This window comes from Oncorhynchus keta, chromosome 35 (assembly GCF_023373465.1).
Source record: "Oncorhynchus keta strain PuntledgeMale-10-30-2019 chromosome 35, Oket_V2, whole genome shotgun sequence".
Lineage (NCBI taxonomy): Eukaryota > Metazoa > Chordata > Actinopteri > Salmoniformes > Salmonidae > Oncorhynchus > Oncorhynchus keta.
The window spans coordinates 29,757,842-29,772,794 of NC_068455.1; the positions used below are offsets into that span (position 1 = coordinate 29,757,842).

At 44.2% G+C, this 14,953-nt stretch overlaps 1 protein-coding gene across 3 annotated transcripts in view; it reads left to right on the plus strand.

Moving 5' to 3' along the window:
* Positions 1 to 14,953, plus strand: part of tmem63c (transmembrane protein 63C) — a 55,056-nt gene that overhangs the window by 23,959 nt on the left and 16,144 nt on the right. For all 3 annotated transcript variants that reach the window (XM_035752272.2, XM_052496843.1, XM_035752273.2), the window contains exons 2-13: positions 4,156 to 4,413; positions 7,824 to 7,903; positions 10,126 to 10,213; positions 10,681 to 10,718; positions 11,389 to 11,531; positions 13,205 to 13,256; positions 13,383 to 13,491; positions 13,618 to 13,691; positions 13,805 to 13,885; positions 13,970 to 14,090; positions 14,305 to 14,438; positions 14,626 to 14,748. In XM_035752272.2, the coding sequence (XP_035608165.1) occupies positions 4,204 to 4,413; positions 7,824 to 7,903; positions 10,126 to 10,213; positions 10,681 to 10,718; positions 11,389 to 11,531; positions 13,205 to 13,256; positions 13,383 to 13,491; positions 13,618 to 13,691; positions 13,805 to 13,885; positions 13,970 to 14,090; positions 14,305 to 14,438; positions 14,626 to 14,748 (1,253 nt within the window). In that variant the 5' untranslated portion in view covers positions 4,156 to 4,203. The remainder of the gene's footprint in view (positions 1 to 4,155; positions 4,414 to 7,823; positions 7,904 to 10,125; positions 10,214 to 10,680; positions 10,719 to 11,388; positions 11,532 to 13,204; positions 13,257 to 13,382; positions 13,492 to 13,617; positions 13,692 to 13,804; positions 13,886 to 13,969; positions 14,091 to 14,304; positions 14,439 to 14,625; positions 14,749 to 14,953) is intronic.

A 14,953-nucleotide genomic window follows, 5' to 3' on the forward strand; every position in this document is an offset into this window, starting at 1 on the left:
CCAGGTACGTCATTGAGAACACATTCTCTTTTACAATAATGACCTGCTGCTGTGGTCAAACGTTTAATCGCCTGATCATGATTTGCGTTTCTTCAATACATAGCTTTATCTGCAGGCTACTTAACTGTTCACGGCAGCCAAGCCATGTGACCAGTCCACTTCCTGTCTCTGTGGGCCAGTGAAGATTGACGGCCACTCGTTATCACCTGGAGCTCCAGTCCACTGCCACTCTGTTATTTACATGGCTTTGTGTAAGCCAGCCATGGCTTTTTAATAGACCTATGTCTTCCTCCTGTCAGCTCATGGTGAATGAGGGAAGCCTGTGTTACTAGGACTGCCTTCACTCTGCCATAGCATGCTGACAAGACCAGGGAATATCACTCAGTGGGTGCTTCACCAGACATAAATGAGTGTTGATGGGGTGAAAAATAGCAGGAGCACACAACACCTATCCTAGTTTTTAAGATCTACTGTAACCAGTATGTTTAAATAATAGGCCTAGGTATGATGAGATGAGAGCCGGCCAATAAGCTAAGTAAGCTATCCGTTTTTTCACTGGGAAGATTCTTCAGATGGCTGTACCTGTTTTACTGTAATTTGTCATAGACTCTTGCTAAAAAACATTAACTGGCATTTGTAAAATTGGTATAGAATCAACTTGATCCCATCTGTCGAAGACGCTTGGAACTTATTTTTTTATATTTTCAGTGGTGTTGTTAACGAACATGCCCCATAAAGAAAATGAGAATTAAAAACAGGTTCAGCCCCTGGTTCGGACGTGATCTTGCAGAGTTTATCCACCTCAAGAATTGCATTTGGCAAAAGGCTCGCCACACGCATAGTCAGGCTGACTGGCTCTCGTTCAGGCAAATGAGGAATAAGTGGCGGCAGGTTGCCTAGTGGTTAGAGCATTGGACTTGAAACCGAAAGGTTGAAAGATCGAATCCCCAAGCTGAACAAGGCAGTTAACCCACTGTTCATAGGCCGTCATCGAAAATAAGAATTTGTTCTTTACTGACTTGCCTAGTTAAAGGTAAAATAAAAAAAGTGGACTCAGGCTATCCAGAAGGCCGAAGTTAGTTACTTTAAGGAGCAGTTCCCTCTCTGTGGGTCTAACCCCAAGAAGTTCTGGAAAACGGTTAAAGACCTGGAGAATAAACCCTCTTCACAGCTGCTCTTAAAGTTGATGTGGTTGTTACTTACAAGAAGCACATGGCTGAGCTCTTTAATCACCACTTCATTAAGTCAGGATTCCTATATGACTCAGCCATGAGTCATGTTGGCTGTCCAACATTTCCTCATCTCCCACCCCTTCTAATGCGACTATCGGGATGCTTCTCCCTCTATTTCCCCTGCCCCGCTACAAGGTCACTGAGTCCGAGGTCCTAAAGGAGCTCCTGAAACTTGACCCCAAAAAAACTATCTGGGTCAGATGGTTTATACCCTTTCTCCTTTAAGGTTGCTCCCACTACCATCGCCAAGCCGATCTCAAACCTTTTTTAACCTGCCTCTCCTTTCTGGGGAAGTTCCCATTGCTAGAAAGGCAGCCACAGTTCATCATTTATTTAAAGGGGGAGATCAAGCTGATCCTAACTGTTACAGGCCTATTTCTATTTTGCCCTGTTTATCAAAAGTGTTGAAAAGACGTATCAATAATCAACGGACTGGCTTTCTTGATGTCTATAGTATTCTCTTGGGTATGCAATCTGGTTTCCGCTCAGTTTATGGATGTGTCACTTCAACCTTAAAGGTGTTCAATGATGTCACCATTACCCTTGATTCTAAGAGATGTTGTGCTGCTATTTCTAATGACATGGCCAAAGCTTTTGATATGGTAGACCATTCCATTCATGTAGCTCAGGCAGTAGGAAGCTCTCTCATCCATTTATATGCAGATGATAGTCTTATACTCAGCTGGCCCCTCCCCGGATTTTGTGTTAAATGCTCTACAACCAAGCTTTCTTAGTGTCCAATAAGCTTTCTCTGCCCTTAACCTTGTTCTGAACACGTCCAAAACAAAGGTAATGTGGTTTGGTAAGAAGAATGCCCCTCTCCCCACAGGTGTTATTACTACCTCTGAGGGTTTAGAGCTTGAGGTAGTCACCTCACACCTCCTTCTCTCAGCGCATATCAAAGCTGCAGGTTAAAGTTAAATCTAGACTTGGTGTCCTCTATCGTAATCAGTCCACTTTCACCGCAGCTGCCAAACTAACCCTGATTCAGATGATCATCCTTCCGATGTTAGATTAAGGAGACCTAATGTAAAGATCGGCAGGTAAGGGTGCTCTCAAGCGGCTAGATGTTCTTTACCATTCGGCCATCGGATTTGCCACCAATGCTCCTGATAGGACACATCACTGCACTCTATACTCCTCTGTTAACTGGTCATCTCTGTATACCCATCGCAAGACCCACTGGTTGATGCTTATTTATAAAACCCTCTTAGGCCTCACTCCCCCCTATCTACTGCAGCCCCCATCCTCCACATACAACACCTGCTCTGCCAGTGGTCCCCAAACACATCCCTGGGTCGCTCCTCTTTTCAGTTCGCTGCAGCTAGCGACTGGAACGAGCTGCAACAAACACTGAAACTGGACAGTTTTATCTCAATCTCTTCATTCAAAGACTCGGTCATGGACACTCTCACTGACAGTTGAGGCTGCTTTGCGTGATGTATTGTTGTCTCGATCTTGTCTTTTGTGCTGTTGTCTGTGTCCAGTAATGTTTGTACCATGTTTTGTGCTGCTACCATCTTGTTGCTACTGTGCTGTGTTGTCATGTGTTGCTGCTGAGCTATGTTGTTGTCTATGATCTCCCTTTGTCCTATATTTTTTGTTGTTAAATCCCAGCCTCCATCCCCGCAGGAGGCCTTTTGTTAGGCCATCATTATAAATAAGAATTTGTTCTCAACTGACTTGCCTAGTAAATAAAGGTTAAATAAAAAAATCCAGTCTATTGGATATGAACACTTACTGCAATATCCCCAGGGAGAGAAACCACTCTAGAGAGGGCGTTGGGTTACAGGAGTCACTTCTTGTTTAAATGGCATTCATTCCCTCATCCTCAACTTTAAAGACACTGGCAGCCATTATAATTGGACTTGGGGGAAAATGCTCTGAAATCAGACTTAAAAATATGCCTTTGTACATTGCAGTGTTGGTGTGAATGGAAAAGACAAAGTAATATGGCGACATGAAGGAAGCACATGCCAAACATTATCTCAGCAAACCGTTGGATTGATGGAGGTTTTGAATTTCACTGGGTCCTTTGTGACCTCCAGATTAAATGTATTGTGTGTAGATACACCGTCCAAGCCCATATCGCCTGGACCTGAAGGCGTTGGAGAGATCCTCTTTGTGCCTGTACAGAAAAAGGCAAGAGTGTGGCCCATAGGGAATCCATACCTTAGTCCTAAACAGTAGCATGCCAAGGCCAGTCGGATAATAATGCAATATTTGACAAGGAATAGTAAACCATAATTTAGCAGTTTTCACTGATTTGGAAATGCAAGAATAACATGCTTGCAATGCCACTCACTTGATAGTTTGTAGCTAACTACTGTACAGCTTGTTTGGTCCGGCGTGCGTCGAGTCACTCTGGTTCACACTGACCGTGTGCAGAAAGTAGTCCACCACAACCTCTTCCCATTGATCTTTGTCGATAGCACCTGCTAAATTCAGGGCAGCAATGTTGTTCAGCAGAGTTCTCCATGGCTAACATTATCTTTCAAAAAAAGCTGCGGTAGAAAGGATTATCTACACATACTAAGCAGCTCATGTTATAGACAGAAGTGCGCTACATGGCAGATCAATCTGAACTCATCTCTCGGCATTTCCAGCCCATCCATTATCTCAGCCAATCATAGCTAGCAAGAAGGTTCCTATCTTTTTCCGTGGCTAAACCAACTAGGCTTGTAATTTAAGAATTGTATTTGTATTTACATACAAGTTTGTTATTAAGGCACATGAAAGTTAACATGTTTATGAAGGCATTTCTGCCCCAAAATGCATTTTGATAAAAATGTTAAAATGCCTCTCCTGTGAAGTTGTGATGTGTGACATACTTTGATAGCGATTGAGTGCAAACATCAACAGCATGGTGTGGGATCTGGCATACCGTTCAATATGAATCACTTTCCTTTTTCTATTTCCTCAGTTATGGTTGCATGACTTCAGCCCCTGAGACTTAGGCCTTGGCTCACTCATGGTGGATTCTGAGTTTATGGTGAGGGCGCCCCCTCTGGATGGGAGGGATATGGAGCTGGATGTGCTGGGCTTCCTGGACTCTCTGGGGGAGGACAACACCACAGCAGCAGAGAGGTGCTACCGCTCCCACTCCCGCAGCAGTGTCCTGCAGGGCCTGCCTTTTGGAGGGGTGCCCACGGTCCTCGCCATCAATGTTGTCCTGTGGCTGGTATGTTGCTGACACAGACACACCGATACATGTATGTATACACAATCACACGCGCGCACACACACACCCACACACACACACACACACACACCCACACACACACACACACACACACACACACACACACACACACACACACACACACACACACACACACACACACACACTACAGTGCTACAGCAGTACCAGAGAGACATTTTCCCCAAAGACCCATCCTTCACGTGAAGTGTAACATTGTATCAAATCATCAACCGGGTCGATCCAAAGCTGTCCCTCGCAAACTTGCAAAATTATATCATCTAGCTTATTCCGGGCGTCAGAGTTTCAGACATCTGTTTTTAATGACGATCCCACTGGATGTTTGGTGTTGTGTTCTGTTAATTACTGATGTCCCCTTTAAGGATGGAGCACCCTTGGTCATGCACAGTGTTGTTCTATGTTATTCTGGTACTAACTTGTTTGAGTAAATGTGAAGCTCCAGTTCAATTGCTTGTATTCAGACTCATTCTTATTTCATAAATAAGTACTAAGTGTTAAGACACTACATTTGGAATCGTCAGATCGTGATATTTTGCTCTTTCACACCAAGTCTTGGTGATTATCGAAGCTGGGAGTGTTCGAAAGACTTCAAATACTGAGGAACTAAACAGACATTGTTGACTTACTGTGTGAGGTGAATAAAAAATGACTGAGAAGCTCAGCTCATTAGTGGTGGATGTGGTGAGTTATGACAATCAGACATTGCCAAATGGGCGCTTTCTTACTTTTGCATGCAGCAGGCCCGGTAGGCCTACTTCTGTGTACTCAGGTGCTCTCTCTCCCTCAACTTTATCAGGAACGAGAAACCAGACACATGCTCATTGCTGACATGGATTACGCCAAACAAAAGCCAATGAAAACATTTACAAAACTCATGGTTATGAAATAAACCAAAACGTGTTTCTCACAAGTGTAGCAGGTTGTAAACTCTTCAAACAACGTTTCCAGTCTGAGAATGAGAGCGGTAAATGACTGTAATTAATACAATACAGGCATTAACATAAATTAATGTAACCAAATGACGGGGAATTAATGGTACATTTACTAGGCCTACTGGTGACCTGTAATGGAGAATTGATAGAAAATAAACAAAGGGAAAACGATTCACACAATTAAACAATGAATGCACATGAATTGGCGGGAGACAGCTGAACGCATTCTGGAGAGCTGAGCACATGCATTCTGGAGAGCTGAGCACATGCATTCTGGAGAGCTGAGCACATGCATTCTGGAGAGCTGAGCACATGTATTCTGGAGAGCTGAGCACATGTATTCTGGAGAGCTGAGCACATGTATTCTGGAAAGCTGAGCACATGTATTCTGGAGAGCTGAGCACATGCATTCTGGAGAGCTGAGCACATGTATTCTGGAAAGCTGAGCACATGTATTCTGGAGAGCTGAGCACATGCATTCTGGAGAGCTGAGCACATGCATTCTGGAGAGCTGAGCACATGCATTCTGGAGAGCTGAGCATATGCATTCTGGAGAGCTGAGCACATGCATTCTGGAGAGCTGAGCACATGCATTCTGGAGAGCTGAGCACATGCATTCTGGAGAGCTGAGCACATGCATTCTGGAGAGCTGAGCACATGCATTCTGGAGAGCTGAGCACATGCATTCTGGAGAGCTGAGCACATGCATTCTGGAGAGCTGAGCACATGCATTCTGGAGAGCTGAGCACATGCATTCTGGAGAGCTGAGCACATGCATTCTGGAGAGCTGAGCACATGCATTCTGGAGAGCTGAGCACATGCGTTCTGGAGAGCTGAGCACATGCGTTCTGGAGAGCTGAGCACATGCATTCTGGAGAGCTGAGCACATGCATTCTGGAGAGCTGAGCACATGCATTCTGGAGAGCTGAGCACATGCATTCTGGAGAGCTGAGCACATGCATTCTGGAGAGCTGAGCACATGCATTCTGGAGAGCTGAGCACATGCATTCTGGAGAGCTGAGCATAGGCCTACATACTTGTGATTTGAAACAATCCACAATAAAATATTTTTTAAATAAGCTAATGATCCTCTGTGGCTAAGTCATGCTCCCTGGTGAATTATTTTGAATTATTTAATTTAGACACGAGTAATTATAGCCAATTTTGTCTAAACAACAATTTACTTTAGTTTGCTTTAGGAGAATCCAGCATCCTAACAGTGCAGAGCTCTGCACCCGCCAATTTTCCTTTCCAATTCACAAGAAACCAGAGATCTGAAACCAGAGATCTGTATAATGACAAGATGGTCATGTCTCCGCACTAACAATAAGAGTTCCAAAGGTGGGAAGGCAGGCGACAAGCTGCATATTATGCCCATAGAAACGCATTGGGCTTATTCTGGACAGATTTGACCGTGAGTCAGCCCTCTAGTTTTGCCTCTTCCTCTCTGCTGAAATTATATCACTCGGAGAGGAGAAAGCATCCGAGTGAGAAAAACAGCGCCCCTCTATATGTAGCCCATGTATCTGATGCTGTCTGGCCAGAAATAGTATGACATGTCATAATACTCTTTTGGTCCAGGCAGCATCAGATACATGGTGTACACATACTGAGACCGAGGGGCGCTGTTTTGCTCGCTCAGGTGCTTTAACTGAGATCGATGCGTCTTTCCGTCAGCATGTGTCTCGGTCAAATAAATTATCAATATTTCAATATTTTATTTGTACAGGCAAGAGGCCCGTCCATAATGCTGGATCTGCTTACAAGCCTTCACATTCATCGTTTTATGATACAAACACTACTCCATTCTCCTCTTCTCTATAAAATACGGTGTGTTTAGAAATATGCAGAAAGATTACTCTTCCCACTCCAGGATGATGATAGAAATCCATCTGTCTCCAGATTTGTGAATGTACACCTCTGTTCCGCTGTCAGTTCTTGTCAAACTAGATTTTCTCTCTGGTTATCAGTCTTGTCTACCAGCCCATGTTTAATTGATTCACTGTGATTGTTCCCTGGTTGTCAGGACAACACAGAAGGTTAATAGCAGTGTCTTAATGACGAGTTCAAGTGTGTTTCAAACCTTGATTTTCCCCCCATGTGACAGCGTACCGCCTCTGCACCATTCCTAACATCACACAAAATAATCATCTGTGAGGCATCAGCGGAACGTGGACACCCACCCAGGGACAAGAGATGGAAGACATTCGAGACAGGCAGAGAGAAATGGGATACAACGAGGGGATATTATATATGCAGAGAGCTTAGGAATTGCATTTGGCCACGACTATAAAAGCAGAATGTATTACTCATCTTAGTCCAATACCTTGTTAAACATTGTCCTGGTTGCCCATGCTTGGCTTTAGACCAGTATGGAGGCGCAGGGAGGTGGTGGTTGATGAGCTCTGTGTGTCTTATAACTCGTTCTTTGTATTGCAGTTTCTTTTGCTCATCTTTTCCTGTTTGAGGAAGGCTGCGTGGGACTATGGCCGTCTGGCTCTACTGATGGAGAATGACAGGTACAGTAAAGCCCTTCACCTCAGCTTCTTCATTCTCACTGTATTTTAAGCCTGATTTAGAAGTCGAGGCAACACTCAAGATGGAGAAATCCGTATCGAAAGCACAATTCATGACTGATTGACACTGTGCTACTTGAGATTGGCTCCCCCTCCTGAGAAGAAATGGTACTGCCCAGGCATTCTCATGCTCATGGAATACTTTGTTTTCATGTCTCTCTTGCTTTGATGGAGCACTATTACATTGCTTTAATATAACTATGCCTAACAAAATATAAATGCGACATACAACCATTTAAAAGATGAGTTATAGTTCATATAAGGAATCAGTAAATTGAAATAAAGTAGTTAGGCCCTAATCTATTGATTTCACATGACAGGGAATACAGATATGCATCTGTTGGTCACAGATACTAAAAAATAAAAAAATAAGTAGGGGTGTGGATCAGAAAACCAGTCAGTATCTGGTGTGACCATTTGCCTCATGCAGCGTGATTGTGGAATGTTATCCCACTCCTCTTCAATGGCTGTGTGAAGTTGCTGGATATTGGTGGGAACTGGAACATGCTGTCGTACACGTCTATCCAGAGCCTCCCAAACAGGCTCAATGCGTCACATGTCTGACTATGCAGGCCATTGAAGAACCGGGACATTTTCAGCTTCCAGGAATTGTGGACAGATCCTTGCGACATGGGGCCGTGCATTATAATGCTGAAATATGAGGTGATGGCGACGGATGAATGGCACGACAATAGGCCTCAGGATCTCATCACGGTATCTCTGTGCATTCAAATTGCCATTGATAAAATACAATTGTGTTCGTTGTCCATAGCTTATACATGGCCATACCATAATCCCAGCGCCACCATGGGCACTCACTTCACATTGACATCAGAAAACCACCCACCACACAACGCCATACACGTGGTCAGTTGTGAGTCCGGTTGGATGTACTGACAAATTCTCTAAAACGGCTTATGGTAGAGAAATTAATATTAAGTTATCTGGCAACAGGTCTGGTGGGCAGGCCAACTGCACGCGCCCTCAACTTGATGTCTGTGGCATTGTGTTGTGAGAACTGCACACTTTAGAGTGGCCATTTTTTGTCCCCAGGACAAGGTGCACCTGTGTAATGATCATGCTGTTTGCCAAGTTAATCCAGACACCTGACAGGTGTGGTATATCAAGAAGCTGATTAAACGGCATGATCATGTAAAGAAATTTGTGCACAAAATTTGAGCTAAATAAGCTTTTTGTGCAAATGAAACATTTCTGGGGTCTTTTATTTCAGCTCTTGAAACATGGGACCAAAACTTTACATGTTATTTTTATTCAGTATTGTATACATACATACCATTTAATCACTTTTGACACATTATCACAATCTGTGAGTACTATTTTTTCCCCCCAAGCCTTGATACCATAATATGCAGAAGGCAATAATGGCACACTCATTGTAGCTCTGATTTTCCTGAATCTTAGGACGTTGTTAGCTTTTAAAGTGACGTGAAGTCCAGACAGTCCTCTGTGTGGGTCTGCAGAGTGAGGCTCTGCAACAGCTTACTTCTGCCTGACCTGGAGCCACTCCGGTGTGAGTGTGGGGTTGATTTAGTTCTGCCTGACCAGCAGCAGCTCTCTGCCACCCTGGGGCAGTGACATCTGTTTGTTCTGCGGAGCGGGCGGCCGTCGCGCTAATTCAATTATTACGCTTAAAGTGGCACGCTGTAGAGCTGTCAGCAACTTCAACTTGAAAGAAACATCACCAAACCCGATCATCACAATGCTTCATTGGATTCCAGGAACACTGTCCATCCCTCCACCCTTCTATCACTGATATGATCTCAGATTGACTGGAGTTCTAAGGGGAGGACCGCATCCTGCATGGAATAGCTATTAGACCCAGCCAACACAATTAGCGCTCATGCTGTCTGCAGGCTCTGTGCCTGACCGTCTGTTGGAAAGAGAGGATATTAACTTCCCACAGTCACTCATTGCAAAATGGGTTCACGTTTGCTATATCATTTTAGGATGCTGTCCAGGCCACTGAAAATCATCCTTCCAAGAATGTGTTTAACGGCTGTAGTCTCATACTGTGCAGTCTTGTTGCTCGTGCAGTTTAGTGTCTTCCATCTTGTGATCTATGTGATGAGCTTCCTTCCTACCTATTCTGCAGGAAGAGATCCATGCACCATAATAATAATCCTGGTATGTCTTCTGTTGCTCAGCCTCACGTCCCTGTTCTACGGAGAGCAGAGTGAGAAGGAGAAGTCCCCGTCAGAGTCCAGCCCGTCAGACTCCGACACCAAGGACTTGGTAAGTCCAACTTTATTATGGATCCAAGTCCAGACAGTAGGATAGGTCTGGAGGTATAGCTGATAAAGGGTGACCCTGTTTGAGTGTGATTCCACTCTTTTTGTGACCCTGATCAAGCACTTTTCCTTAATTGAGTTGATGAAACATCCAGCTGCACAAACAAAAAACAAAAACATTAAGAAAAGGCAGATTATTTAGAGAATGACTTTATATATACACACACACACACCTGCCTGCGTGACTCGGTAAGATCACTATTAATGTAACACACTATGTTAATGAGGGAGTAGGACGGAGTAGGACGGCTTCTCCCAGAGTTTGACAGCAGTGAAGTGGTTTACGCCTCAGACTAGACCTATTTAAACCCCATCACTCTCTCAGTGCGTAGGCCTGCCTACCACATATGTGGTATCGATTTTGTTTTTGATAAGCGATCCACTGAATGTTTTATGTCTTTCCTCCTTTAGGGCTTCTGTTCTTGGCTTACAACACTTTACCATATGAAGTAAGTGTAAAACCTCTACCTGTTATCACTTCTATCATTTTTATTGCCCTTCTCTTCAATGTTGTCATCCCATTAAGCAGCGAAAAGCGTGTGTGTGCTCACGGAATTGTTTGTGCCGTGGTTTACCATAGACTCCACTAAATGGATTTAGATCCGTAACTTCCTCTGTGTCCATGGTTTCCATATTATTATGGTGGAGTTTGGGTTCTTCTGGGTGCTGTTTTTAGCCCTTGTGTTAGTGGCTGACTGTAATACCTCACCCTGGGATCCCTGGGAAAGTGCTAACCCACCCTGAAAGCTCTCTGTGTGGCCTGGCCTGCCTGCCGTGGGACCAGCAGTCAACTCTTGTTTCTTCTCTTTTATGAGACAAGTGTGTTTTCTGACCCTCCAGGAGTGCAGTGAGGTATGAGGAGCAGGCCCCACAATATCACTACCACAGAGCACCTGACTCTGTCTCCCCATAGAAGAGAAGGATTCTGCTCTTCCCACTACAGTCCCATTACACCCATGTGTCTAGTACATGCTGTTTCCCCCGTAGACCCCTTCTCAACTGCACACTGCTTCTTTGTAACTCTGCGCTTAGTCTCCTTAGTTTGAATCCTGCCACCCTGGGAAGATCCCCTCTTCCCTCCCCAGTTTCAGAACCTCTCTCTCTGTGTTGCGTCTCCAGGGATGAGGAGATCAGGAGTAAGTGTGGTGTCGACGCTACGACCTACCTGTCCTTCCAGCGCCACATCATCCTGCTCATGACTGTGGTCTGCCTGCTGTCTTTGGCCATCATCCTGCCTGTCAACTTTTCCGGAAACCTCCTAGGTAATTTAGAACGAAGCCTTGGCCTATGTTGGGAGGCCCAGGGATATCATAGATGCCAGGGGAGGTAGAGGGGCACCTCGCCGGGAGAGACCAGGCCACACATGCATATGTAAACGCAAACGCATACAGGGGTGGGCTTGCACGCATGCACACACACACCACAGTTATAAATACAAATGGACAAAGTCTGCTCATGGATATCTTAAATGTAGGCCACACACACATACACACCACAGATCCAAACACAGACAGAGTGAAATGACACCGGGGAAGTGAAATGATAGGCTACAATGACTTTGTTCATGATCATGCACTTCGCAAATGACTTGTAACTATAGACAGGTTGGTTGTTTAGCAACAAAGCCAGAAGAACAAATTCTTATTTTCAATGACGGCCTAGGAACAGTGGGTTAACTGCCTGTTCAGGGGCAGAACGACAGATTTTGACCATGTCAGCTCGGGGGTTTGAACTTGCAACCTTCCGGTTACTAGTCCAAACGCTCTAACCACTAGGCTACCCTGCCACCCCAAGCTATACTTCGTTTGTTTACTGAAAACACAAATACATTTGCACAAGTACTTGTCTCTCAAATACATCTTTACAGTTGTTTGACCCATATTAGCATTGACATGAAATCAGTAAAAATGCCTCAAAACAAGACATGGTATCAAGAACATTATGAACCGAGTTGAAACAAGACAATAACTATTCCCCACATAGCAGTTTCTTGCCATTCTTGCTAGCAATCTGGCCATCCAGAATCACAACATGCTGAATAATGCCCAATGGAACCATGCACATCGTTTTCGTGACGACGTCCGCTAACCCATCTAGAAATTCCTTGAATTTCATTTAGTGGGAAGTGAACAAAACGTTTGTTGTCAAAACCATTCATCTTGTGTTGTCGGGCACTATCGGTTCGGGGGGGCAGTGTCCCTGTGAGAACAATTTTGGACCTCCCTGTGGCCCCCCTAAATGTGGAGTATGAAATCAGTTTTACAAAACTAATTTTTGCTATCGTTCTTTTTTTACATCCGTTATTAGACAGAAAATGCAAATAAATTGTCGAATGATTGTGAACATGGTCTTTTGCCTGCTAATGCCTGCAATGCAGTGACAATAACGTCTAATGTAACTGGCCCCTCTAACAGTACAACTGGCCCCAGCTTGGCCCCCCCCAGTTGAAATGGTCTAGAACCGTCTCTGGTGTCGGGGGGAGCGGGTTAGCAAAATGCTATCATATGCAATTAAACAAAATGGTCAGCTATATTTGTAATACAGACTAGCTCAAAACTAAGTGATTTTGATAATTGTCTGTTAAATGAAAGTAGAGGTGCTATCTTTATTTGCTCCATAGCTCAGGCGGCTCTAGGCTGTTTGGCTCATCTCAGTCAAGAGGAAGAACTTTGCAGCTGTTTCTGAGTTAATAAACAATGCCATGCTACTGGATGGTAACATTCAAATAAAACCACCCAGCCCTAAAACAAAACGTAGAATGAAAATAATTTATGTCATATCATAGGAATTTGCACGAAGTGGGCAGTTCAGATTTGTCACTTCAAGCCCAGATAAAGTGGATTTCTAGTGGTGTGGGTGTTTAAAGTCCCTCTCTTAACTTTAGAAAAATAACTGTAACACACACACTAACTGTCGCATGTTGTCTTTTCTATAGGGGATAATCCTGAAAATTTTGGAAGAACGACTGTGGCTAATCTTCCTGCGAAGTAGGTCAAAGGGCTATGGCTTCTCTTTTGGCAGCGGATTCATAATAATTCAGGAAATGTTCAAGAATATCTTGAGACCATCATGGTTAACCAACAGTCATGCGGAAACCTTTTCTTTCCTCTTAGGGACAGCTTCCTGTGGCTCCACAGTATCTTTGCTCTGCTCTACTTCATCATCACAGTGCTGTGTATGGCCCACCACTCCTCACGCCTGGAGTACAGAGAGGACGAGAAGGTGTGTGTGACTGCTCCTCAAACCTAGACAAATGTATAATGATTACAGCATGGTCAGGTTACTGTCTCAGAAAACCTGAAAGAGACACCATTTGGTGTCTGTAATTTATTGTTACCATCTTGTCAGGTGGCCAGGACTCTCATGATCACCTGCATCCCCAGAGAGATCTCAGACCCAGGCCTCATCACCAAACACTTCCAGTAATCTTAAATGTTTACTTCCCACTTTCCTTACTCTTTCAAGATACAGCTGATACTAATACAGCTGGTGTGGATAGGTGGTTTAACTCTGTTCCCTTTTCCCTCCACTCTAGTGAGGCCTACCCGAGCTGTACTGTCACTGACCTCCGCTTCTGCTTCAACGTACACAAACTGATGAGGCTGGACTCTAAGAGGTACAGTAACTATGACAATATGGAGAAATGAGTTACATTTTTTATTTTTGTTGCCTTGTGCAGATTTGAGTTGTTGTGTTTCAGACGGAAGGCGATGAAAGGAAGGCTGTATTTTGCCACTAAGGCCCAGAAGGAGGGGAAGATCATGATTAAGACCCACCCCTGTGCTACCATCTTCTGCTGTGACGTGTGCGGCTTTGAGCAGGTGCTTTTGTAACAGAAATGTTACAGTGAATCTTGGTCATAGTAATTATGTTGCATTGATTGCGTTTTGCCACTGGATGGCACTAAGAAACTAATTTAGATTTGAGCAGCAACGTGATTCCTCGTCTGTCTGAATTGAAATACAATAAGGGCTACAACAAGACTTGATGAATAATAACGGTATGTAGCTGATCTATATTTTCAACTCTTTGCAGGTGGATGCAGAGCAGTACTACAGTGAGCTAGAGGAGAAACTGACTGATGAGTTTAATGCAGAGAAGCATCGCATCTCGCTCATGAGGCTGGGCATCGCCTTTGTGACCTTTCGGGACGAAAGGATGACTGCTGTGTGAGTAAACTATGACCTCTGGCTGACCATGGTAATGCACTCTACTGCAGTTTCCCGCAGTGCCAAATTACATGTTTTACTTTCCCCCAAATTCCTGTTACAGGGTTTGATTGAATATGTTCATGAGTGTGTGTCTGCCTGTTTTGTGTGATGACTTTGTGTCTGTGTGTGTTGTTTCTCTTCGCAGTATTGTCAAGGACTATAGCAGGGTCCGTTGCCGTCAGAAACCACAGCAGTCAAGCATCACCACGGTAGTTCAGTCTCACAGGTGGGGTGTAAACTACGCCCCGGCACCAAGCGACATCATCTGGTGAGCGAGGTTATCTGAAGCAGATGATGACTAGAAATTCCCTCCCATTGGTTTTCAAACTGTTTAGTAGCTTTATCTTACCTGATAGGTGAGTTAAAATATGCAGTTCGGGATTTGAAACTGACGCATATTAACGAGCGGTACCCCGCATTTTTACAGTTAGATTTGTCATTTAGAAGACGCTGTTATCCAGAGTGACTTAGTT